Raw genomic sequence first — 26,824 nt, 5'->3', positions numbered from 1 at the left:
ACAAACAGGTTGATCATCTGTCTTGTTCTGATATTTTATTCACTCATTTCTAAATGATAAAGAAACTTTATAAATATAAATACATATTTACGGCCTGACAAGTCCGAGCCGATGCTCTGCCCACGGAGAGTTGATAAAGAAAAGAGTTGTGATAACCTTGGACCCGTTCCTCGTTCTTCTCCCAAACCGCAGGCTTATCGAGAAGCGCTGCACCGTCCTTCATCACAAATGTATGTGTTTTTTAAATTGGAGTCTTAGAAATGGAGTGGATCTTGGTTGATAAATATTCTGTGGTGTATATAAAAAGATGATCTGTTTGACCACTATGAGGCTGCAACTGATGTTAATGAACCTCTGCAAGCGCTTAACAAATGCTTCATTAAGCGTTAACTTCATAAAGCAGTAACTACAAACTCAAGTTTATGAACTATAAACTTACCATTTATTCTTATTATCATTCTATTAGCCGATAAAAAAAGCACTTACGACCATATTCTGCAACCACTAGGAAATTAACTAAGAGTTTTCCTTCAATTACATCCTAATTACTGCCTCTTTTATAGTAAGGTGGTTGTTGTACTACAGTCTTAATGTATGATTTGGTGAGCATGGGCCTCAGATGGTGGGAGTACCACAAGGCATAAATTCCTATAGGGGACCCCTCCAGCCAGCGTTCTTCACCATGTTCGTCACATTGTAACTAACCCACATTATAAGGCCAGTGACCGTCATCAAACAAAGCACTGATTTTAAGGCAGCATACAGTGTAGTGTCTTTATGGGAGGTTTAAAAAAGTTTATAGTTGTCATTGCACAATGTGCCAATATGAGTGGGCCCCTTTTTCCTAAATTTCTTTGGGGGGGCACAAACATTTAATTGGTTTGCCTCTCCTGACTGAGTAAATATGGCCTCTTCCTGTGTACAAAACACAAAACCACAAGTGTTGTATCCAAACATGTCTAAATGAACCTTTTTTGTACCTCAAAATATGTCCCGACCGAGGTATTGCTCATATTCAATTCACAGTGGAGTGCTTTATAACGACTAATAGAGAGCCAATATGCTGCAAACATGCATGCAAATAAGCAACTAGGTAACAGTTAATAATTAAACCCAAATCTAGAATCCTCATGCTTCAAAAACACAATTGCAAAATACTCTCACCGAGTATGTTTGTCTCATTTCTACCTCATTACACTTCATATAAGACACATCACCTAGAAACTATCATTTTAGTGAGACAGATACAGTACATGTATTTATTACTTATACCAAGCAAAAAACATTACTCTTTGACTTATTTATTAAATAATAAGTCGCCACAATGTTCAAGCTTTCTGTTCATGTCTGTATCCGTCTGCAATCTGCGTTGAACAACAAAAGAAAAAAGCCACATAGAGAGTGTATTTTTGTCGGTTTATTTTGGATCTCAGTTTCTCTATCTCTATAACATTGTTTGTTCAAACTAACAAGACATCTAAAGGTATTAGTTAAAAACAGCAAATTAGTCCAAAATAACCATTTTTTTTTTCTACAGGGAGTGACAAAACATGAATAATATGTTACTCTTAATGGTTGATAGGGTGTGTCCCTAGTGTATATCTCGCAGTTAGTCTCTGATAGACAGTCTGCCGTGCTCCACCCTAGATAGTTACAGACTGTCCAACGCTATCCTCTTCATGAATGACGAGAATCACGATCCCAGGTTTTTGCATAGAAAAACATTGACAGAACTGTTCCGCTGTTGCAACGGCTGGCGCTCGACACGTCTTTGAGATATCGTATATGTCGGTATAAAGTGTGTAAAGTGCAGAAACAGACAGAGTAAGGCAGAGGGTGGGGTCTAAAACAGAACGCATCTATTGCTCTAGTGGGATAAGGATGAAGAGAGACAATCAATGTAGAGATCAACTGGAAAGGAAAAAGAGGTAGAGAAGAGATTGACGAAGTAGAGCGTGGTGTATGATGGGTAATTTGAAGGGGCTTGTGTTAGATAAGGGACCCGGAGAGAGAGAGAGGAGATTAAAAGGTTACCGGGAAATAATAACGACCTTTCAATTATCTGTCGGGATGCGATAAGATGAAATGACTTTATCCTAGAATCTAAATCGCTGCGATGCTCGCTCAGAGCTCCGTTTACCTTTTGCTGCATCTCCGCTGCTCATATAACAGCATTTAAACGCTGAAACCAGAAGGCCTCCCTGAGTCTCCAAAGACCAAGTTTGATCGTCAGTTCAGTGGAGAAGCTAGATTCATCCTCACTTGAAGCTCACGTTGATTGTCAGTCTCTCCGTCCGGCATTACTTGGCCTGGAGTTATATTCATATTCATGTGTTATCACTCCTTATGCTTCTTTACCGGATGACCCTGACATACATCCATCCGCTACTGAGTCACCGCAGGGTAAACTCTCTTTGTCCTTCGCCTCGGATTCTTTTTTTCCGCCTTCATCCGAGCTGCTGTTGGCGTCCAAGACCTCGCTATTTTCACTTGCTGCAGCGTCTTCCTCCCCCTCTGTCTCCGGGCGTCCTTTCTCGTCTTTACCTCTCGCCATGTGCTCTTTGTCGTGACCGTCCGCGTCTGACTCAGCCGCCTCCTCCGACAGCGAGTACATCTGTCCCGCGCCTGATGCGTCCTCATTGCCGCTCCTGTGGCGTTTCTGGAACAGACCAAAGTCAGTGATATCTTTGGGGAAGTTTTTCCTCTGGCTTGACTTTTCGCCGGAGCTCTCATCAGAGACCGGGGACAAGAGTCCGTTGGGTAGACCGTTTGAGGATTCGGGCGGCCTGGGCGAAGCTGTCGAGCTGCCCTGCTTGAGGATGGACGCGATGAGCTTGAATCGGTTGAGTTTGCTCTTCACCTGGCTGCTCTGGGGGCAGGGAGGCACCTCGAGCGAGGAGCCGGAGTCCGCCGAGCTGCTGCTGCTGCTGCTGCTGCAGGCCTTCGTCCCTGGGAGGGCAGGCTTCCCCGTCTTCATCATGCCCATCACCTCGTAACGAAAACTGGAGATATCTTGTTTCAGCTCCTGAGAGATTAAGGCGAAAAGGTGAATCAACAAATGCATTTACTTGAATAATTACGCAAACAAGCCGCGGATCCGTACTGCTAAACGATGGCTGATTCAACCTTAGTGGTGTGCATGGAAAATGTAATTTTGTGGTGCATCCCGAACACAATACAATTATCCTTAAATGTGCAGTAACTAATTTGTCTGGCCACTTGAGGGTAGCAAATACAAGCTGTAATCACACCACTGGCACAGCATACTATCACTTTTTAAGGGTGTTTCCACGCCTCTGGTTCGGTCCATCTGGTCCCAAAGAGGAGAAAAAAATGGTAAATTGTTGTATTTCAGGCCTGGTCTGACTTTTTTTTAAAAAAAAGGAAACAAGAGGAGTAAACAATGATATCCTCTTGCATCATGTTGTCACCTTCTACTTCCTGCTCACCTGTCCAGTATCCCCTCTTTAGTTTAGTTTGTTTATACTCCTCTGTTGTTCCCCTCACTTTCTGTTGGTCCGCCTGTTCTCGTCCTGTGTCTCCTGTGTTCATGTGCCTGTTCTCTGGTCCTCCTGTTGTCCCTGAGTTGCTGATTTATTCCTAGTGTTTTTTAATGGTTTGTCCCTAGTTTTTCTATTACTCTGGTATTTTCCCTCTGCCTGCCTTTTTGTTATAATATTAGCATTAAAGCTAACTTTTAGTCTCTCTATCCGCCTGCCTCTGTGTGAGTCTTGTCGTTTGGGTAGCTTTTCTGTTAGCCCTAACAGTAACTCGATTGGAGTAGTCTTGGGGATTGTCGTCCTGTATCATCAGGACCCATGTGAATGAATCAAATTTCAGTGATAGACAGTTAGTTAATGTAACACTGTAATGCTTCTGCTGAGTATATTTAAGCTCTTTGGTCCCAAAAAGTAGTTTATCTTTTTTCAAACATCCCATCACAGCATCCTGTGGTTGTTCTCTCTCCATTCACATCACAAATGAACAGCACCAGAGTCCACTTGTAAGCAGACTGAAACCACTGTTTCTTGGCAGTCTCGACCCACTGGCTTTTTCCTGCACGCGAGTGTGATTACTTTAAAAAAGAGGCAAATGTGAAAACACCCTAAGTTACAGTTGCCTTTTTGCACATCCAGCAGTTTTGAATGAATTAGAATTCATTTGGAGTTGTTTGTGTCTTCATCTGTTGATGTAAAGTCTAACGTTGCCTCCCCTTGTAGCTCAGTTTTTGGTCTCTACCAACACCTGAGGATAGTATCCGTCCCATTAGCTACTAAATTTTGCACCATAGTTACGTTTGCCAGGTAGCTGCTAACTCTGGATGTCGTTTGGTGCTGTGCATGTAGTGTACAAGTCAGGTCTAATGAAAAGTCCACCATCTCAGGATCCTCAGTATGGTCGTTTAATGGCCTTTTGGATTGAAAGCGGGGAGATTTTAGACAGTTGGATGCTTGGATGACAGTTTTGTCACCATTTATGCATGAAACACTGTGTTTTGGACTTAAAATTTTACTGAAATGAACCTACTGGACTTTTGGGAATAAGAGAAGACAGTTTTTGTTGGCGGTGCTTCATCAGTGACTTGGTTTGCATGAATTGAACCACAAGAATCTAAGCTTTCTGAAGATAAATTTGGCATGAGTACCACATTTGTGTAGTCGCTGAGCTGCCTACCTTGAAGTTCTCTTCAGTCAGGCCTTCCTCTGTCTTGGCATCTCTGATCATGGCGGCCACATAGCGCTTCACCAGGTTCCTCAGTACCTCCTACATCAGTGAAAAAAAAGGCTTTGAATACAATTGAATCCTCTTGTATTGGATGAGTGTGTTGCTTCCCAACACAAAACAAATCTCAAACAGTCAGTTAGGAAAAGATGGCAAATATGCACAAGAAAATACATTTCACATTGAGATTTAGGCAGGTGACTTTGTTAATAAAATCATACAGGAAAAGTTAAATGTTACAGGATAAAAAGGTTAAAATGGTTAAAAAGCTATTTCTTGGACGATTAAAAGGGTACAATGTAATAACTACATTTAAAAAGATGCAGAAGCATTGTTATAAATATTGTGTTTTATTTTGAAGAGTTCATGGGTGTAAAAGCAAGTGGTACTGGTGAACAAGAGTTGTTCTGATCATTTATTGGTTGAGGTGGTTGATGGACAGGTGATACATATATCAGTCTGGTGAGTGATTTATTGTTAGTTAAAGTAGACCTAAGATAAATCAAAGAGTGTATTAACACAAAAGAAATATAAATATATGACCTTATTATTCATTATTAGCAGGTAAGTTAAGTGATTTAAGAACTCAGGGCCCTTCCCTGAAAAAAATAGGGATTTACTGGGCTACATAACATCGCCCATGAAAAATACTACAACAACCACCTGCTGACAACGACAAACAGTAAAGACTCAACAGAGATTGAGATCCATTGAGTGTAATTGTAAGGCCTTTTATACGTGACATCGCAAAAGCACTTTATTGATGGATTGTAAAGAAAAATATAGGAAGGCGGTCAAATAGCAGAATGTGTGATCTGTCACTCACTCACAAACACAAACACACAGACATCAGCTCCAGCTTGCTTCGAGAGGGATGACATTTACCTGATACTGATGGTTTAACCTCAGGTTCTCTGCTGCGCGCCTCTGCACAGACATCAGATGCGAGACAGGTTGAGTTACAGAAGAGAGAAAAAGCATGTTTAGCTTTTTCGTCACAGTTGTACAAATTTGTACAAACTCTGTTGACTGTGGGTTGTCACTGCATGTAACCCCTGAGTTACATGACTCTGAAAGACTCTAATTTATTTATTTTTTCTTATTATCTAAAGAAATGGAATCTACTCTTTTGGAATAAAACTACTGATTATTTTAAGTTTTAATCATTCTGTTTTCCCAGTTGTGTTACCATGGCATCAGTAAGAAAGAAGATATTCAGTTTATCATCATATATACAGACTGAAGCATTTCAGTTCAGCATTTCACATTTTACTTTAACAATGACTGAAATGATGAATGGAGTGCAGTTAATTTTCCCGCTGATCGACTAATTGGCTCAGCTTCGTAGCTGCTCCAAAATCACTGACAGCACAAACAACAGCAAATAATGCCAGGTTTTAAGTAAAACCTAGACTTTAATCTAAATTAAAATAGCACATATTCTGAGTGGATTATGGATTTGCTGTGTAACATTTTAGTACAAAAGCTTTCCCACCCGTCTGTTTCTGATGTTCCCTTGTCAAACAAACTCTTCTTTCTATATTGGTGAAACTCATATAAACATGTCTTTAAAGGGCAACTTTACAAATTAAAGTATTTACAGGTCTTTGGGGTACTACTGCATATGTGGAAAAAGTGTCAAAAAAGACCTCTGAGGCTCCAGAGGAAGCTGCATGTAATTTGATGACTGCTTGCATTGGTGTCACTCAGTGGCATTATGGGTAATGTATGCGCCAAGTTTTGAAAAGGAAGAATTAGTGGTTCTTCTGTAACAATTTTGATCATTTGTATTTAGACAGTCCGTAATGAGTGCCACGTATTACGCTAGGCTGCTTTTAAAACCTAGTGTCAATGTTACCCATAATGCATCTTGGCCACTGAGTGACATCACTTCAGCAATTTATCTGATTACTACAAAGATCTTTAAGCATTTGCCAAATCACTTACTCCGAGAGATCCAATAGTTTCAGACCGCTTGGAGCTCATCCTCCTCTTGCACACCTGCCTCTTGATCCAACAAATGAGGTACCAGAATGATTTGGGGCTGGGGATGATGTTGAACGGAGCCGGCAGAGTGGCCCCTTCTTCAAAGTAACTCATCCACAGCTTTGTCCGGGCAAACTTCCACTCGATGTCTGCGTGATCCTGCAACCGAGATTAGGGCGAATGAAACGCACTGCACAACACAAGCATCGTCCACTCCACACATGTCATGTCTATAGTATGTTTGATCTGTGCTCACAGCAATGTGCTGGTACGAGTTGTTCATCATGGCTATGAGCATGTTGAGGAGCACCACCAGTGAGATGATGTTGTAGGTGCCGAACATGGTGGCGCCGACAAACTCGGTGAACTGATGGTCTGCATCCACATTGGTCACATACAGGCTGATCAGACCGAAGATTGACCAGAAGAGAGACTGTAGGGTCTCAAATAACCTGCAGCAGAAAAAAAAACATTTTATCAATTGAAGGGTTTTGCTTGAGAAAAATTCAGCTATAACATCAGTTTCTTTTGGCAACTGAAAACTTTTGAAGTGTTTTCACACTTTTTTGCAACCAGTAACAGCAGAACACACAGACTCACAGCTCTCTCTTTCTTTGTCACTCAATTTCACAACATCACACATCCACACTTCACATGCAGGCAAGATTAGATTCATGTGAACTTACGTGGAGAAAGCGTTATTCTGCTCCACACAGCGGATGCCTTTGCATTTGCCCTTCTCGGCCTTGGTCTCGTAGTAAAAGTACAGCTGATTGAGCCCATTTGCAAAGGCCAGTAGGACCTGGAGAAAGAGAAAATAGTGTTGATACAATTGAAGCAACATCCGTCCTGACTGATCCAATCTCAAATGGGTAGCTCTGAGTCTGTCAGTTCACACCTGGCATTAACAATGCGTCCCAACATGCATCTTGCATGACCACTTGTCATCAGATCTCACTTCCCCCATAACATCGATGGAACGGGGGTTTTTTTTTTTACACGAAAAAATATATATTTATGTTTGATGCTTGCTGAATTAGCAAGAAGGGTAAGGGTGAGGGGTTGCCATTTCTGTTTCGCAAAGTTTTTCAAGTTTCCCCTAACGCAACAACTCTTAAAATCATACAATTTGTAAGGGAGTCTGGGTCTGAAATGTGCGTACTTGGAGCTGTCCAACAACGATCTTATCATTCAGGACACATGTTAATAACAAGTGTGAACAGCCTCTTACCAGACAGTAGATGAAGAGGAACTTCAGGATGTCTAACAGCATTCTCCCCAGAGAGATCTGCAGTGGCCCCAGATGAGAGTTGGCTGTGAACAGCGAGATGAGGCGCAGGGAGCTGAAAATGTTTGCGATGGCAAACACCGCCTCAGCTACTAGAGTTGGGTGCCACATCTCCCACTGGTTCCTGGGTTTACTACCGCTGTACTGAAGAGGACAAGTAATGGTGGACAGATAAAGTGAGAATACCGAAAAAGGTCATTCGATTCTGCAACAGCGTTCTGCTGTTCATAGATTATTGGTTACCTTGGTGTAGGCTACAATCTTGAGGGAGATGGTGGCCAGGTACAGAGAGTTCATCACAAAGTCCATCAGGTTCCACCAGTCATGGACATAGTCCTGAAAACCACCATCCCACATTTGTTTGATCTCTGCCCAGATGAATCCTGAAAATACAGAGAATGTTTGATAATATGTTCAAAAATAGTCTTAGAAATAGACACAGGAAATATGTGTTTCTGATTAGCTGTCACGTGTAGTTATTTCAGGCATCCAGGGTTGTGAACATGAAAGCCTGATTCATTTTCTGCATTGATAAATTTAGGTGAGTGGGAGTTCATCCACTCTACCTTGGACGGGCATGAAACTCCCGTGACTGAATCACCAGGGCCATAGAGCAGACATTGCATCACAAAATATCTGGTTAATACGATAACAAGACTAAGAGTCTGCTGCTCTGTGACGCTGTATCTAGGCACAGTGGTGCCAGGGTTGTCCTTTGTCCCGATCCTGTTTGTTAGATTCTTGGACAGGATGTCAACCCGCAGTCGTCCTGAGGAGAGTCTCCATTTCGGGAAACCTCAGATTTGCGTCTCTGTTACACTGCTGGCACTAGGGAAGTTTTGCTACCATGTTTGAAGTGGTTGGGATTAGGGCAAGCACCACTGAGTCCAAGGCTATGGTTCCCTGCCGTAAAACGGTGGGCTGCCCCCTTGCTGTCAGGGATTGAACCCCTGCCACAACCGGAAGAGTTTAGGTATCCTGTGGTCTCACTCATGGGAAGTTGGAGCGTGAGATGGACAGGCAGTTTGGTGCGGCGTCAGTAGTATTGCAGTTGTTGTGCCCGACCGCCGTGATGAAGAGGAAGCTGAGCTGGAAGGTGAAGCTTTCAGTTTACCAGTTGATTCATCACCGGACTTTGACTGGTAAAATCTGCCGAAGTCCGGTATTTTTTGACCCCGCTGGTCAAAGTGAAAATATTCCCTCCAAGCAGAGAGGTTTCTCTCTCAGTGCGTTTACATGACACTCAAGAAAACCAAATTACTGTGTTAGTCCAACTATGATCGGATCTTTAACATGCATGTATACACCTTAGTCTGACTAAAATCGGACCGGATCGGATTTCTCATAGTCGAATTAAAGCACCCAGATTATTCGATTGATAGTCGCATTACTCCTGCATGTATACGTTCCATCAGTTCGGATCGGATTTTGCGTTCTGCGCAGGCGCAAGATTTTTTTCCCTGGGGCCGTGAGCCGGAAGTAGACGGACGGCGGCGGCTGCGTCTTTCCTCAGAAATCACCGCAAGAAAGAGCGCCATTGTGCATCTAGTTTGTGTAATTATCATGTACACCATATACGAAATGTACAAAGATGTAGCTTCGTCTCGCTCTCAGTACGCCATCCTTCTTGAATGCCGAGGCAGCTGGTGACGTAATGAGGTCAGCCGGAGGTGGCTCTGTTACCACTAGTTGAAATGGGTACAGCGCCACCTAGCATACCAGGGTATGACATGCTCCGGCCCAATAATCCGATTTTCCCACGGGCATGTATACTCGGATAATTGCAGTTGTCTGGTTGAGTAGCATAGTCGAACTATGGCTGTAATCCGACTAAGCTGTGCATGTAAACGCACTGTCTGCAGAACCGCATCAAAACAGCACAGTGAAGTCGCCTGGGGAGAACACGTTGACAAGACTAATACGTATTGCAAGTTGCGGAGAGACACTGCACATTTTAATTCAGCTGCAGCGAAAATGCATAAAAAGTGAAAAAAAAAACAAAAAAAAGCCTGAAACATGTCAAGGGATTTTGTTTATATAGAGTTTTTATTAGGTCCCAAGCAGGTCCCTATTGTTTTTGTAGTGACGACTTTTTTGTCCCAAATTATCGCATTTTTAGCTGCCTGAACTGCCCCCAAAACTCACCAAACTTGGACTATAGGTCACACCTGCCGAAAATTTTAAAATCTATTGTTGTCGTCAATTTTCACCACTAGGTGGCCCTATAATCAAGGAAAGTGCGTTTTGGCTTATAACTCCAACATACTTTGTGGCACGTGTTCCCTCAATTCCGGTGAATCTTGTGATAAAGGCCACGCCCATTTCCGCCTACCGTTTTTTTCCCCCACTAATTTGCAAAATTTCGCAAACCTACTTTTTCAAACTCCTCCCAGGAAATTTCACCGACTTGCATGAAACTTTGCACACAGCATCTGTGGACCCTCCAGACAAAAAGTTATTTGAAGAATTTTGATATTCCAAAGAATACTCAAGTTATTAAATAACAACTTCCTTTTGCTCAAAACAGGAAGTCTTGCATATCTCGACATTAGTGTGTCCGAATGGAAACATTATCCTCTGCATTCTTTCCTAATCACCCACCACCATAAAAAGAAACATGTTAACACACCAGATAAAGGCCTTTTAACACAACAATACATGTGGCACTTGTGAAACCATTGCAGATAGACCTACTAAACTGCAATCATGTTTCCTAAATATTTAAAGACACAAATCTTGTTGACATAAAATACTTACATCAATCATGCTAAATGCAATTAGTTTCAAGATAACACACATCCTTACAGCTGACTCTTGAATGTCATTGACTTACTCTGCATTCCCTTATGATTAGAGGCTGTGTGTGTGACTTTGTGATTCTTTTCTAGCTCCTCATAATCAAAAGAAGTGTTATTTCACCCATTCAGACCACGTCCAGGAAACACGTGCACATCCAAACATCTTCGTGCGCTTCCTCCAACAGCGCCACAGCCCAACATACGTGGGCGGCGAGGGCCCGATCGTCGCTGCTTGCAGCTTTAATTGCATATAAATTTCAAAAGCATATAGCGAACTGACTTTTTTTAAAATTTCATTTTACACATGTTATCAAAATGGTACGAGCTGGTCCAGATGTGTTTTTTGTTTGCAAATTGTTTTATCTGAGAACAGGCCTTCAGTTTCTTTATGTTCATGTTAAAAGAGCGCATTGTGCAATATTTATTTTAGAAGTTACGAACGTGAGTCAATTGACGGCGCTCATTTTATTTGATACAGCCTATACTTTTCAATAAAAAGGATTATAAATTGACACGCTTTGGTATCATTCCTATATATACTGCATATAATTGATCATTTTAAGCTCAATTAATTCAGATAGGTATTAGACTGGAATTTCAAACATTTGTCAGGTAAATTGAAAACCTTGCACGTTGTCCGGTGCCAATTTTTTCTAGCGGAAACCCTGGTTCCAACCCGGAGCTGTGGCCCCCATGCTAACATTCTGATTTTCAGTGTGTAAAGATTTTACCATGGTCATAAGTTTGGGAGAATATCTATTTTCCCAGGGTCCTAAGTTCCCCAGGCCAATAGTCTGCTAATAAACATTAACCCTGCTCTTACGTTCAGGTCAAAACCCTAACCCTGACCCCGGGAACATAGGGCCTTGGGAACATAGGACCCTTTGTCATGTACCCATTATGTACTAATCTTAGATGATATTCCCATCCCTGTAGCCACATTGTTTATAGACCTAAGGAGAGAAATCAACTATGATTTCCAAGCAGCATAAAATGGCTGCACACCAACTTTACAAAACAGGTGATGAGTCGAACAAAGTGGCCACAGTGTTTTTTTTTAGTAGGACAGGACGCCCACTTACAGGCCCTCAGTCCTCACCCCTTTTACTCACCCAGCACCCAGGGCAGTATCATCCACTCCACAGTGGTTGGTGCAGGTCCCTGCCTGTCCTGCTCAGTCGTGACAATGTGCTGAGAAGCGAGGAGCAGTAGGAACAGAAAGGTCAGGTAGGACGCCGTGTGGCAGATGAACTTGATGAAGGGCTTGCGGATGAAGAGGCCGTAGCGACTCTTTGGAGCGATGAGGTAGCAGAGAGCAAACGCAGGGTAGAGGAGGCCGATGAAGACGCAGGTGAAGAACTTCCCAGCCCATTGGCGGCGTCTCCAGCCGGGGAACTCGTCATACCAGCGGGATGCCAAAAGCTGCTGGCAGTTTGGCTGAGCTACAAACTTGAAAAGAAATGAAAGAAGGGAGGGGAGAGTTACACTCTTCATCTGTTTGATCTACAGAGAGGACTCAAAAAAACTGAACTAATCTAATGTGTGATTGCAGCTTGTAAGGGTGCTGAGAGACAGCATCATAGGCCTGAGGTTGTTTTTACAATGAACATGATGCCCAAGTGACCACATGCCAGAATTAGCACCTGCAGCAAGTTCCAGTTTAGAGCGCACAGACGTGGGAGGAGGATGTGTTGGTGGTGTCAGAATGTGAAGGCTAATCATCAGCACACTTTTAGACAGTAATCAGTCGGTCAGTTTCACTTCTATAAATGCAAAATATAAAAATTTGGCCAAAATTTAACCCGAACCTTCGTCGGTAAACACAGTTTGTTTGCATGGTTGCATTTTGTTTTTATTAATGTTTCACACAGCGTCCAATTTTGGGGGGAATTTGGCTAGTATCATGATTTTATGTTAATGGGGTTTATTTATAAATTATTATTCTGTTATTTATGTATTCAAATGCATATTCCTGTTTTGTTTGCATACCCTTATGTTTGGCTACACAATGTGTACATTTTCCTTAATAAAAACAAACAAACAATCAAAAAACATTTGTTTGGTCAGTAAAAAGGAATTTACTTCTTATCAGGAAACAAGGGGATTTTCGGTTCACTGTTTTGCATTTCTTGATAATTTTCTTTAGAAAAAAACAAATCACTCCTTCCTGAGAACTCTGAATATAATTTGAGCATCATCTGAAGCAAGGAAAAATGTTTCAAACATAAGTCAGCATGTGGGAAATATTTTTGTCCTCTTTTCTGTTGTCTGATGCGTTTGATGTTTGTGTTCCTGTGGGATCAATGCTTTATGTGGTGTGTGTAGTTGATGCCATGTTCCTCTCGGTAAATGAGTGCAGATGTACGATCGGTGAGGCCAAAATATCGATGGATCAAAACTGCGGCTGTGCTGTGGAACTGCCTCAGCCAAATAGACTGAAGCATCAGTAGCATCTGGTTATAATCTAGAGGTATCTGGGATACATTCTCATTTAAAAAAAAATAAAAAATACAGCATTGTACAAATGAGTTGAAGAGCACAGGCACACGTGCAAGTGCGATCACACGTACTGAGTGTAAAATATCCTTTTGAGCCTCTATGACAGAGTCAAAGTAAAGCGGCCGGTTAGGTGCCAATTCACCAACTCTGCAGTCTCGTTTCCATGGGAACCAGAGATCCCTCCTGCGTTGGGGTCTCGAGTAGAATGGCTCATATTTCCATACTTCAACTACAGCACCGCCAAAAAACTTAAGAGGAAATGCAGAGAGGGTGATACAGGAGGGGATGAATATCATGGTGAGTAGAGAAGCAGAGGGACTTTGGACTCTATCTTTTTCCAAATGCGAGCGAGAGACAGACACAGAGAACATTACGATAAAACTGAAGGGGTGATCAGTGATACAACCTCAACTCTTTGTGTTATCCAGATTGGAAGAAGAAAGGAAAGGAAAAATGAAAAAGAGCCTTTCCGCCAATCTTTCTCTTCTCATATGACTCCTTTGAGTATGAACCTTATTATAGACAAAATGGCTAACCTCATTATGCTGCAACTGAAAGTCTGAAGCAGACCCATGGGTGCAGGCTAAGTCTTGTAATGAACTACTTGAGCCCAGAAAATAATAAAATAAAACTGGGTAATTGATTTAAAGTCAGCTGCAGCCGGACCTTTGTGTCCTTTTTCAGGAAAGCTTTGATCATCCATTCACAGCTGGTTTGTCGCAGGTATTTCGACACTTTGGAGCGAGTGGTCCATTCCCGAACAAAGAGTTTGTTTTTTAGCTCACATCTTTCACCGCTTGTCAGAACATTATTGCTAATTAATGACAGTAAACAAGAGGTACTTGAGCGGCCTGATGTCTTGCCTTAATCAGGATGATATATTAAACACCGACAGGGATGCTAATGAGGTCACAAATTAAGCTAATTAATGTAATAATTAGACATTGTATTCATGCCAGCATTTACCTCTGCATGAGATGTAATTGTAATGTAACTCTCCTGTTCACACTATCTTATTTTAGAGCAGTGTAGACAAGCAATTAACCTATAGCACCCTCTTATACAGTCTTATACATGGGCCTCATTGGCAGTAGAATAGAGAGGATAATTTGCTTTATTTCCTGCATTTATGCTGCAGTGGTATTTTTGAATCCCCAAGAATCCCCTTGACCTTAACGTCCATTGATTAAGCCACCTTCCTACACAAAAAGCCTCTCTTCCTGGCCCTTTTTCCCTGGGTCGACGAAAGTCCAAACATGCTAAACTCCTCTGTTATTTCAACGAAACCTTCATCTGTCACCATCCCTTCCAAGCCTCAGCTGTAGTGAAGTGACACATTTGCCCTAAGTGGCTTGTTCACGTAACTCAAAAAGGATCCCTTCTCCAGTTCCAAATCATGATGGCACATTTTCCCTCCACACCCTACCCCCACCTCTCTCTGATGTCAACTGTTCAAGAGTGCCAGAAAAGTGCAAGTCAGTGAGTGTGTGAGGGTACAAATCAGGGTACTTTCTAGTGCTTTGATGGCGGCGTCCCCCGCAGCTTCACTGACATTAAAGGTCTGCCGAAACCTCTTCTCTCCCACTTTCACAGAGGCACACTGACAAGCAGGCGACACGCTTGATGCTGGTTGCTTTAGCTGCTTTTTGCTTTGGAGTTGAAATACAGGGCCCTCATCACACGAACAATTCTTAATCTATGCTCAGTTTGGAAAAATATTGCAGCTAGGAATAAATTCACGAAATTTATTGAGATCTCTAAACTTGATTCTTTAATCAGTGTATGTCCTGTTGTGCCTGTATCTGTGCTGTACTGGCTGGCTAGCTTGCTGTTATGTACAAGAAAAAGACGTTTATTTGATATCTGATTTTAGATAAGTTGGAGGTACTAGTCCCGTCACTGGGGAAGATGTTAGTGTTCTTTTTATTAGCCAATACATGGTCAGGGAAATTGAAAGCTTACATGCTAACAACAGTGTTAGCTTCTAAAACAAAACAAAAAATGTTAGCTTCTACAACAAGCTAAACATCTGTGTTTCTCCATCAGGCTAAACCTGGTGTGAGCTTCTTAAACAGGCTACGGAAGTTTTAGCTTCTCAAGCAGGCTCAAGAGCCACGTTAGCACCTCCAACAGGCTAAAATTGGTGTTAGCTACTCCAGCATAATAAGAACAGTGTTAGCTTCTCAAACAAAAATAAGCGTTGGCTTCTACAACAAGCCAAAAATCGGTGTATCTCCAACAGGCAAACATTGGTGTTGGCTTCTCAAACAGGCTACTCCAGTTTTAGCTGCTACAACAGGATCACATCAATTTTAGCTTCTCTAACAGGAAAACATAAATGCGAGGGTACTAAAACCTCTCCATGACAGGAACTATCAGATGACTGACAGGATATCTGAATCAATCCACACACTGACTATCTGTCTGTCTGTCACCTTGAACGCATCGGAACAGGTCTCTCGCTTATAAAACCAGGGTGTCCATGGACTTCACATAACACCGTTGAAAACAGCCGAAAAATGATTGCTGGTTCTACAAACATCCACTTTGAAAATGTGCCCCGCGGTCAGAGTATGTGTGCGTCCAACTGTGGTAACAATCAGAGACGCAACCAAACTTGTGTGAGTATTTTTTCAAACTGCAAGTGGGAACAGGCAGTGTGATCTCTTTCTCTTGTTTATGGAGAACGATCATTTGGAGGCTGAACATTACTCAACAAATTGTGATATCTGTTGCGCTGACTTGCCTAAAACAACTGCGTGCTAATGGGTCCATCAGTACATTGCACATATTCCTGTCAGTGCAATTTCATTTCAAGTGAAATTGAACACTGAGACGGTGAATTGCAGTTTTTCTGGGGTATCACAAGGGGGCAACGTCAAACTACAGCATGCGCCATTCAGGTTTCTCTGAGAATTTCAAATCTTAAACAGAAATTTTTTGCTCTCACTGTGAATCCTCACCTACATCTTTGTAGGTATACCAGTACAATTGAGAGTAATCCACTGTTGAACCCCTGGGGAGGTAAAGGGGATAATCTCCACTTAAATGCGTGTGTGTTACTGATCATATTTATCTGATTTGGCCTCCTGCTGCATCAAAGCGCCGGCTGCTCTGTTAGATCAGCTCTTTAGACTAAAGGCCTGCAGAGATTTCTCTTCAGAACCGTTATAAATTGCCATTCTAAGCCCCCCGGTGCACAGCGGCAGCAAAACTCAAAAACACACACAGATTCCAGGATAAATACAAAAAGAAACAAACCGTAAAGAGCGATTGTAAACACACACCGCACACATAAGAGGGTTAAGAGGAGAACTGTCCTTTGACTTTGTTCAGTTTAGGGTCAAAAACATGAGTCACTGCAATACTCATCAACAGCCAGGACTATTAAAAAAAAAAAAATCACACATTCTGGCTGAATGTCGGCCCAATTATAAGCGCCTGAGTGTTTGTCTGAAAGAGATGAGTGGTGATCACAGCCCAGACAAAAAGCCCTAAACACAGTGAATGCTCCCTGCGAAAAACAGCCAAATGAGCCATTGCAGTCCAACCGAGTGTCCACTTAACCCTTGATTCCTCACAGGGGGGCAAAACCCTGTCTGGCTTAAAGATCATCACTTGCAGGCACAAAACCAAAAGCTATAAATACGTCTGAACGTGCATGTGTGCGCACACATTTACTCTGTAAAGATGTCATCCTCCTTTCTCCGTTGTTATATTGCCGGTTTTACAGCCAGCTTAACTATTTCCATCACAGATTGAGTAGGCTATATGGCAAATATTGTTAATAATGAGTCCTTTATACATTTCTTTTCCATTCACTGAACAGGTCTGAGAAATCCCACAAAATGTTGCACCTTATGGCTCATTATCTGCGTTGACTGTTGCGTCGCTAAATTCATATAAAATCAAGTTTAACGCAGCTACTTTTGCAAGGTTACTATATTCCCGTGAAAGCAGTGGCTACATAACCGCATCACCACAATTTGTGGGCATTGAAGGTGTTGACACCTTGTGTCAAAAGAGGGAACGTTAGAATTGAAATTTCCGATTTAATGATCAATGTATGAACATTTTAGATTCAACTGCACCTAAGTTGTGATAAGTAAAGTCAGATAAGAATCGACTGACAGGCGCTGTCTCGCCACTGTTCTGGCGAAGACGTGATCAATACCTGGACGTGTGACTGATGAGGTCAGCCTTGTCATGAGGTCTGCAAAGAACACTAATAAGGCCTTGTCCACACATAGCAAAACAATCTTTTTTTCCTCCGTCTTTCTTGACATTGTTTCAAGAATATTTGCGTCCATACGGATCCACTGAAAACGATTCCAAACGCTGTAGTTCATATTCCATGCCTATAGGGGGCGCTTGAAATTCACCAAAGACGGAGAAGAAGAGACGGAGCATGCGCATTAAGCTTGCGCTCTGTATACAAACAGACAGTAGACGGTGAATCCGAACGCAAGAATTAGACGACGACAATGGCTAGTACAAGGAAACCAGTATCGTTCATTTGGACCGTTAATGAGGTGGAACTGCTGCTGTGACTCACACTCAACTACAAGGTGAGTAAGTTGCAAGAAAGGCTCAATATCTTCTGCGGCACGAACCTGAACATGTAGTCCGCCATTGTTGTTGTTGTTGTTGTTATGAGACGTCGCAGGGTTCAGAGGTCGAAGGCAAGAGGTCGAGGGGTGGGGCGATGACGTTTTGTAAAGTATGCGGATTCGCTGTCCACACGAGAACGGGGGGGTGCCCTGCGTTTTTGGATTTTTCCACTCTGAGACTGTTTTCAAAAAGTGCGTTTTCAGGCGCTGCGTTTTCAGGATCCGTGTGGACGGTCGGCCAAAACTAGGGATGCACATGGTTAACCGTTTAACCATTAACCGAAAACAGGAACTTTGACCGATTAATACTATCGGTAAATTTTTTTTTTAGCTACTTGTCAATCAACTCATGGGAGCGTGTCGACGCGTGCCACACGTGCAACACGTGCCTTTACGTGCTTTCCGCCACAGCCCACTTCACAGCAAAAATGAAGCGAGCAAAAAGGAGTTCTGTGTGGGAAAATTTCGACTGAAAATTAGTTGAGGTTATTTGCAAACTATGCGGTACAGCACTGAAATATTCAAGCAGTACCAGTACAATGCAGACGAACCGGTCTGATCCGTCCTGAAGAGACTTTTTTTCCCGATAATGACTGCCGTTCTATACATTATTCCGCTTATTACTCGGCTACTTGCCAACATGAAAAAAAAACGTCACACAGTATGTCTTTTTACAATTTATTTGTTACTGTTCAGGCGTTCACAGTGTTTTTCAGCAAAGAAATAGGCTAGTTCGCCAAACCGATGCCGTTTCGCTTGTCCCTCTTCGCTGCTTTCCTCTTCTTCTTTTCTTGACCTTTGATGACAACTCAGCCTTTTGCCAAGAGTTGAAATCACCGTATTTACCAAAAATATTAAAGTTAATGTGAAACTCATCCATACTAGTGGCATTGGAGTAGTTTTTTCCCATATGAAGTAGACTACAGATCAGCTGACGTCGCTTAGCAACCGAAGACGCTGCGGTGATAAGTGACTGGGACTACTTGCGGAGCAAAGATTTTAGAGCGCAGAGTGATACGAAATACGCAAATCAGAGGCAAAAAGGCCACTTTCCTTGACGATGGTCAAATATGCTTAGCAGCATTAAGAAGAGCCGTGTAATAACGGTTATTAATCGGTTAATGAGCGTCGGTTATCGGTCATAAAAATTTTTTAAAATGTACATCCCTAGCCAAAACGATGCAATACATGTGCGTTTTTGCAAAAGAGCGTTTTCGTGTGGACGGCCTCTAAGCTTGGATCTTCTTTCCATGCTGTGTGTATTAAATCAGCAACTCTTAAGCTTCGACAAGGAGAATTTGGATAACAATATTCTCCAAGAAAACCTCGAAATAAATCAACTGTTTGAAAGTGATATCAAAACGAGTGGAGCGAAATCGCTGAATGCAAAGATTTTTGCTTCCAATAAAGATAAACACATTGCTGGGATTGTTTTTTGGAAAACGAGGGTTAGAGTTTGCTTCACCGGAATGAAAGATGTAACTCGATTTTAAGAAAACACTTGAAACTGATTTGATAACACACTGAGATGCAGTGGGCGAAAATGAAAAGTGATTTCCATTCGTTTCAGAAAAAAAAACACCTTTTTAAGAAGGAGACTTTTTTACCTTGAATGCACTTCCAGCACTGTTCAATAATTTCTCGCAAAACAACAAACACACACCCACCACCGCTGAACGGGCATTTCACACAGTATAACTTTACCTTGAGATGACTGCTAGCTAGGGGATGTTTATCATTTGAAAAGGGCAGCTGGGTGGACTGTTACCCACATAATGAGACGCCGTCCTCCATCAAAGTCCCGGTGCAATCGAAGGGTGTTATTGATAGGGTGCGGGAGAAGGGCAGATTGGAACATCTCCTGGATAATTAAAACACTCCTGGGGAGAGGAGATGCGTGAAGGGAAAGGCAGCCGGAGTGGATGTTTGTTCACAGTGTGCCCGATGACAGATTCACTGCCAACCGCTGAGAGGCGGGGGAACGTTGACAGGGGACCGTCCATCATTGTGTCCACCTGTGCACTTGCGGTACTCCCAATTGTCCTTTTCGTGACTCAACAAGCTCGTCTGCCAACCCGCGTCTGGACGCACAGCAACTGGATGGATGACGGGAGAAAACGGGCTGTTTCATAAATCGAGACGCCTCCAAAAGTGCATCTACTCTGACAGGCTGAATGAATTATAAGTCACTCCGGGGAGTAATGTGTCTGCTTCCTCATCATTTTTGCTCCACCTTTATATTCAGCGAAACAAATCTGCAGTGTAATATCCGTTTAACCCTTTTTCTTGTTGCCCGAGGAAGCCGTCGGCCTTCCCATAACTTGGCAACGCCATTAAATCCAGGCCTCCGGAAAGACATAGTTCATGCATGAATGAGATGATTATCTGGTAAAGCCTCTTCTATCTCCCACACTTAGCTTTACAGAGGTATAAATCCAGGCTTTTCTCACTCCCAGCACGTCATATACAGCAGCATGGTTAGTGGCCCTATGCACCGAAGACTGACACTGTAGGTACTCTTCTTGCATCATGAGTAAAAGCTGCTCTCTACTACAGTAGCGTAAAGTGCGCTGGTTGGGACGGTAGCGGAAGTTACATCCCTGACATGAACTAGTTATTTTATCCCAAAGTATGATCTTTTCCTAACTCTAACCAAGTAGATTTTTTTTCTTGGTCCCGAAAAAAAGTAGTTGTTTGTGTCGAAACCTTGCCAAGTAGTTTATTTTAAGCCTAAACCTAACCAATATTTTATTTTGCCTAACACCAACCAAGTATTATTTGATTTTTGTTTGTTTGTTAGCGGGCTTTATTTTGAAAGTCTAACCTGACGGTCTATATTACCTATTTTTGGGTACCTGATCGCAGAGCCTTTATTTTGAAAGGTTTAACCAGATTTTGCTGTAATGTTTTTCTGTTAACTTTGATGTAGAGCCCTCCACATGCAAAACTCATGGTTAATATAGCAGCAGCACACCTTCAATGATATACTAGAAAAGGAATTAAATTGCACTTTTTAATTGGCTTTTTTCCCCGCGCTAATTATTCCTGTCTCTGCCCACTGAGAGAACGTTCATCGTGAAAAAACAAAAATATTAAATCAATGAACCGTAAAGGAAAATATGCCTGTGGTGTTATCAGGGGCGCGCCACTTTCCTCATAATTATTCATACGTTTTTAAAATGCAATCCAGGTCCGACAAAGTTCCTGAATCATTTACAAACTAGTTTCAGGAAACCGAAACTGGACCGGGAAAGGTAATCAACGCTTTATTACCAGCTGTTTTCCAGTGCATTGAAACATTAAAAACAGATGTTCGTGCATGTTTAACTGGATGCATTGCGTGGAGAAACTCCAGCAACAGGTGTTTTCAGTGACATAATGACTGACCAGACTTTGTACACCGTTTAGTGTAATTATCGCCATGAAAATAACAGAGACAGAAATAACTAGAGCTACAGTTGCAGTTTCATTCTGACATTGAGTATAACAATGCTGCCGCAGTGCCTTGGTAATGGAATTCAAGCTCTGCTGATCTATCATTCATTTGAGCTTCCAAATTGAAAACAGATAAAAATCCTATCCAAACCGGCATCTGGAACTGCCAACAAAGAACCTGATGCTAATCTAACATCATTACACCGGCTCATATTGGCTGCCAGTGACACCTGTGAGAACATGTTGGCTTTGGTGCAGCCTTAACTCGAAGGCTTGGCTGTGTTTCACAAGGCAGACATACAGCGAGTGTTGCCTGGGGCGTGTGGCATCGATATCTGACAGCAAGCTGTACAGTAGATAAAGCAGTGAGGGATACTGGATGGAAGGAAAAAAAGAAATAGGAGAGGAAAAAATCTAGGGAGAGCATGACAACAAGATGTGACTTCCTCTATATTACAGAACCCCAACTCAAACTGCGATATTGATGCATATCTTGCTCGCGCAACTCTGCTGAGGAGCAAGAGGGGGGTAGGTGCACTCGACTAGACAGAGCGATAGAGAGACAGAGATCATTTTGTCGATAGCCAACAGGATGATATTCCCCTCTTCCCCATCACGGCAGCCTCCGAAATACAGGACAATGATGTGACTGTTGTTTTTTTGTTGTTTGTCCTTCAAAGTAGTGTTGCACGGTAAACCGATACTAGAAAGGTACCGCGGTACCCAGCCGTTAAAAACAATAGTTTTTCGCGTTTTATTAGTATCGGTACTTTATGAACGTGGTGCGACAGCGGGGCAGTGTGTCTGTGTGCAGCTTCTCTCTGCTTCCTCACGGCCTGCAGCCAGAGTGGGCGTGGTTTCACAGTGATGGACAATCACGCAGCAGAGCGAGACAGGCATGGCTTAAAGTTATGGAAGCCCTAAACGGCCATGCATTCATACATTTTATTTCCTCCGTTTTCCCGTGATAACGAGATAATCTCCTCCATTTTCCCGAGATAACGAGATCATTTTCTCGAGATCTCGAGATAACAAAACTTTATTTTCTCGTGATAATGAGATAATTTCCTCCGTTTTCCCGAGATAACGAGAACATTTTCTCGAGATCTCGAGATAACGAAACTTTGTTTTCCTGAGATAACGATATAATAAGGTTTGTGTGTGTGTGTGTGTGTGTGTGTGTGTGTGAATGAGTCAGTCAGTTAGTGTAACAACTGTAAATTACCTTTAATGTGAATTGTTAATAAGAACATCTTGTTTTCATTTAGTTAACTGATATTCTTTGAAGCCAGGTTATTATTTCATTAATTATATTAGACACTAAATGCGGGACTTTTATTTTGAAAGATGTTCTTTGTGAACCGAGAACATCTGTGTTCCTGTGAATCGTATGTGTGCGTGTTTGAAGTGTGCCTGCATGATTTTTGCTGAACGTGATGAAATGATTTACTGTGCACCTGGCTGATAAAGGGTACAAGCTCTTACGGTGTGTGTGTTATCTCGGGGAAACAAAGTTTCGTGATCACGAGATCTCGAGAAAATTATCCCGTTATCTTGGGAAAACGGAAGAAATTAACTCGTTATCTTGGTAAAACGGAGGAAATTAACTCGTTATCTCTGGAAAACAAAGTTTCGTTATCACGAGATCTCGAGAAAATTATCGCATTATCTCGGGAAAACGGAGGAAATTAACTCGTTATCACGGGAAAACAGAGGAAATAAAATATATGAATGCATGGCCATTTAGGGCTTCCGTAGGAAGTGGCATGAGTGCTCCTTCTGACCGTCCTAGGCTTGTTGAAGAAGCAGACGCACAGAGAGAAATATGGAAATATTTCGCTCACGTTGCCGACAGTAAGGGCAAGCCCACGGACACCACAAAGCCCGTCTGTAAACAATGCTTTAAATCCGTAATGACCTAAGGAGCCAACACGTCCAACTCGGTGAAACATGTAGCTGACAGACATGCAGACTTTTTCAAAGAGTTCAAAGAGCTGCAGGTTAGCGATGGATAGCATTAATATCCCTTGGATGGAAGTCAAGCAAGTTTTTTCTTTTGTGACAAGCAAACTTTTTTTACTATCAGAGTTGTACGAGGCAGTCAGGGGTAAAGCTAACTGTTTAGCAGTCCGATGTGGTTCCTCACATCTCTGTATGCAAACGCAACGTTCACACTGTTAACATCAACTTTACCATTACATGTGCTGGTGTTCTCAAGTATGCTGATCAACAACACCACTAAGTCAATCAGTACTGGTAATCATATAATCATAGCATGTACATTTTTGTCAATAATTTATAATGTATATTGTAATTTATATTATTAGAATATGGTCTGATTAGCACAGACCTCCACCAGGTCTGGGTCAATTGTGTTGCACTTTAGTGCACTAATGTAGTTGCAGGCTAATAATCCAGGGTTTGAACTTTATCATCATGAAATGCAAATTGCAAAATTCCCCTTTGTGGGATGAATAAAGTATTATCTTATTTTATGAATTGCCAGACTTACAGTTAATGTCATTTATGTTCATTATTTTTATGCTGAATAAAATTGTACTTAACGTGCTGTTAATTTTTACTATGGAAAATCAGGTTATTTAATAATCTCTAAGAGCAAACAAGACAAATGAACAAAACAAGAAGACACTTGTCTTCCTGGATACAGAGTTGCTTGTAACCAGATTGGCAGCTAAATTAAACAGCTGCATAATCATTTCATTGTTGTTCTAACAGGTTAAGTAGCTATAAAGCTCAGCAGCTTTTACAAAAAAAGTTGTTGTTTTTTTACTGTGTTTTAATAAAAAGAAATAAGTCATTTGAAGTTTCACATTCTGTCATCGAATATTTTATTCCATTACTTTTGATGATGTTTTAGTTTTCCGCCATGGTATCGTTTCAGTATCGGTATCGAGATATTTTAGGCAGGTATCGTACCGAAGTCATATTTTTGGTATCATGACAACACTACTTCAAAGACTACTTTATTCTTCTGTTTAAAATGGTAGAGTGAACATCGAAATAACTGCAAGATACAGAGCTCACGCTGCCTTCTCCTCTCACTGCTTTTTCCACCTGATCCACTCAAAAGAACTTAGAACAGACCAAAGTCATGAGCTGAATAGGTAAAAGTGAACGTGAGGCTGATAAATGATGACTACGTCTCGCGCTCACCTCTTTTTGGTGGTACTTGATAGCTAGTTTGAGTCGTGCCAGGTCGCTGTTCCCCTCCTCGTCCAGTAGGTTGATGTCATCCCTGTAGTTGAGGATCATCTCCAACTCTCTGGAGCTTCTCGTCTGGTCCAGGAGGTCCTTGGCAAACTGCTTACACTGCTGGGAAAGCTCCTCGTACTCCGATTTGAATTCATTCTCCACCTTTAAAAATGAGCGCACGCAAGAATCCAGATCAACATAGTGAGTTGTGCCAGAACCCGGCAGCAGACATGTAAGTCAGTATATCAGGGAAAAATACTAAAAGAGAGGTCTAGAAAGTGGTGTTTGCCTTCTGGGCATTTTGTGTTAAGAAGCTGTAACAGAAATGTAATGAATGCAACATGTTAAAATATGTGTAAAATATACAATATGTAAGCTGCATTTATTTAGTCCTACAAAACAATAAAAGTAGAGATTTGTGCAGCATGATTAAATTTCAACTCAATGAAAGAATCTAAAATCTCTTATTTTATTTACTATTACTATAAATTTATTGAATTATAATGTGCACGGTTCCTGTTTTTTTCTGAATTTTTATAGCTGACCCTTTTGAATTTTACACCCTTTTTCATCAAATGACATTTACCCAGACCAATTTATATTACCACATAGGTAATCAATAGACAGACCACTGAATGTCACACAATGGTATCATGAAAGGGCACATAGATGTTCATCTAAGCGACATCCAAGTAATATTTCAGCGCTTTAAACTCATTTCCCACGTTTCATTAGCTGGCTCTCTTGTCCTCACCTTGCTGAGCTCCTGCAGCTCCCAGCTGAGCCTGAACGCAGTGAGGAAGGGGTCCTCGCTGGAGAGCGCAATTAGAGAGGGACTTGACAGCGCTTTGTAGATGTTGAGGCGCGAGCGCGAGTGCCGCAGGCTGTCCACATCTGAACTGGACACACACTCAACACAGTTGCAGCGCACCTGCAACATCAAACAGAGCATGGGCGCGTTTTAATGAGGCTTCCCCGACACCTTGTAAGGGGTCACTTTCCCATCTGCTGTAGCAACGCAAGCACCGTCAGGACTGTCATGCTTGGGTATGGTGTTTTTACACGTTAATGGCCAAATCAGTTGAATTTCACACCTTGTAAAATGTGCATTGTATTGAAGCTTTTCACTTACAGTTAATAAGCTCATAATAAAAAAAAGCACACTTGTTCACAAAAATGAATCAAGTAAACAAACATTTTCCAGCATCAGAAAAAGTTAAACGTGATATAAGTCAGACTTTTAGTTTACAACGTGCAAAAATGAACTAAATTAATCAACAAAATGTGAAGAAATAATATCTTGCATTAAATCAATTTTGTATTTGTCTTGTGGTGCTGATAATGATAATTATTAATAATAATTGCTAATATGACTTACTCGCTAGCAGCAGCTACAGTTAGCAACAGCTAGCTGTAACTCTGGTGATATGCTGCCCCTATCTCTTTGGAATATGATTGTTTACATATTGCACCTTTAATAATTTAATATAAGTTGGTGTCTATTATTTGTATCCAATGTCAGCTACTATATATTTGACATTGTGTAGCTTGGTATCATCTACATTGATTCCATTGACGTTGCTGATACAACACACAACTTTAATCAAGACTAATTTCACTCTGTAGAAATGGGGTTTCACACTGATAATAACTGCAAAACACAAATGCAATTAATACCGCAAACACGTTGAGTTCACCCACCTCATGTGGCTGTGGCATGGACACGCCTTTCTGCACCAGAAGCTTGATAATTTCATAGTTGTTGGTGTGTGCAGCGAGGATGATGGGAGTGATGTCAGGGGTGAAGTCAGAGAACTGCTTGTCCAATAAGATAGGAGGAACCTTTCAGGGGAAGAAGAGAGAATAAAAGCTTTAATGACATGGAATGGAGCTCACAAAGCCCACCGACTGATCTATTTAGACCTCAGGGTCTTTTTTTTCCTTTCTGTCAGTTTCATCTGACATCCTCAGTTCACTTTGGAAGTAATTGGTTTGGTTAAACACAGAGCCTCTGAAAGACCCTCTGCTCACCTCAGTGTGCAGTTCCAAGGTCTTCGCAGTGAAGTTAAATTAAATAAGCAGGATCAAAAAACAGCCGTCGGAGCTTTTGGCAGATGCAGTTTGAAAAAAAAAGAAGATAAAATACCATCAAGAATTTATGCCCTTGGTCAAAGTCGCAGATTCCATCCATAGCAAGAGTATAGACCACAGTGTAGTGAAAAGCATCAGTCTTTCACACATTTCAGCAGGGAATCATTATGCTCAGAAAGAAA

General features: G+C 41.7%; 1 protein-coding gene across 1 annotated transcript in view; it reads right to left on the bottom strand.

Annotated features, from left to right (window-relative positions):
- Positions 1-1,397: 1,397 nt before the first annotated feature.
- Positions 1,398-26,824, bottom strand: part of trpc4a (transient receptor potential cation channel, subfamily C, member 4a) — a 35,956-nt gene continuing 10,529 nt past the window's right edge. Inside the window, exons 4-15 of the mRNA XM_030438929.1 lie at positions 26,253-26,393; positions 25,306-25,482; positions 24,513-24,713; positions 11,907-12,243; positions 8,240-8,379; positions 7,940-8,140; positions 7,395-7,510; positions 6,965-7,160; positions 6,670-6,867; positions 5,608-5,649; positions 4,675-4,764; positions 1,398-3,025 (exon numbers count right to left, since the gene is read on the bottom strand). Of these exons, the coding sequence (XP_030294789.1) occupies positions 2,345-3,025; positions 4,675-4,764; positions 5,608-5,649; positions 6,670-6,867; positions 6,965-7,160; positions 7,395-7,510; positions 7,940-8,140; positions 8,240-8,379; positions 11,907-12,243; positions 24,513-24,713; positions 25,306-25,482; positions 26,253-26,393 (2,520 nt within the window). The 3' untranslated portion in view covers positions 1,398-2,344. The remainder of the gene's footprint in view (positions 3,026-4,674; positions 4,765-5,607; positions 5,650-6,669; positions 6,868-6,964; positions 7,161-7,394; positions 7,511-7,939; positions 8,141-8,239; positions 8,380-11,906; positions 12,244-24,512; positions 24,714-25,305; positions 25,483-26,252; positions 26,394-26,824) is intronic.

The sequence above is a fragment of the Sparus aurata genome, chromosome 13 (genome assembly GCF_900880675.1).
Source record: "Sparus aurata chromosome 13, fSpaAur1.1, whole genome shotgun sequence".
Lineage (NCBI taxonomy): Eukaryota > Metazoa > Chordata > Actinopteri > Spariformes > Sparidae > Sparus > Sparus aurata.
Note: the sequence above shows the minus strand (reverse complement) of the source record. Positions and strands in the feature narration are given on the sequence as shown.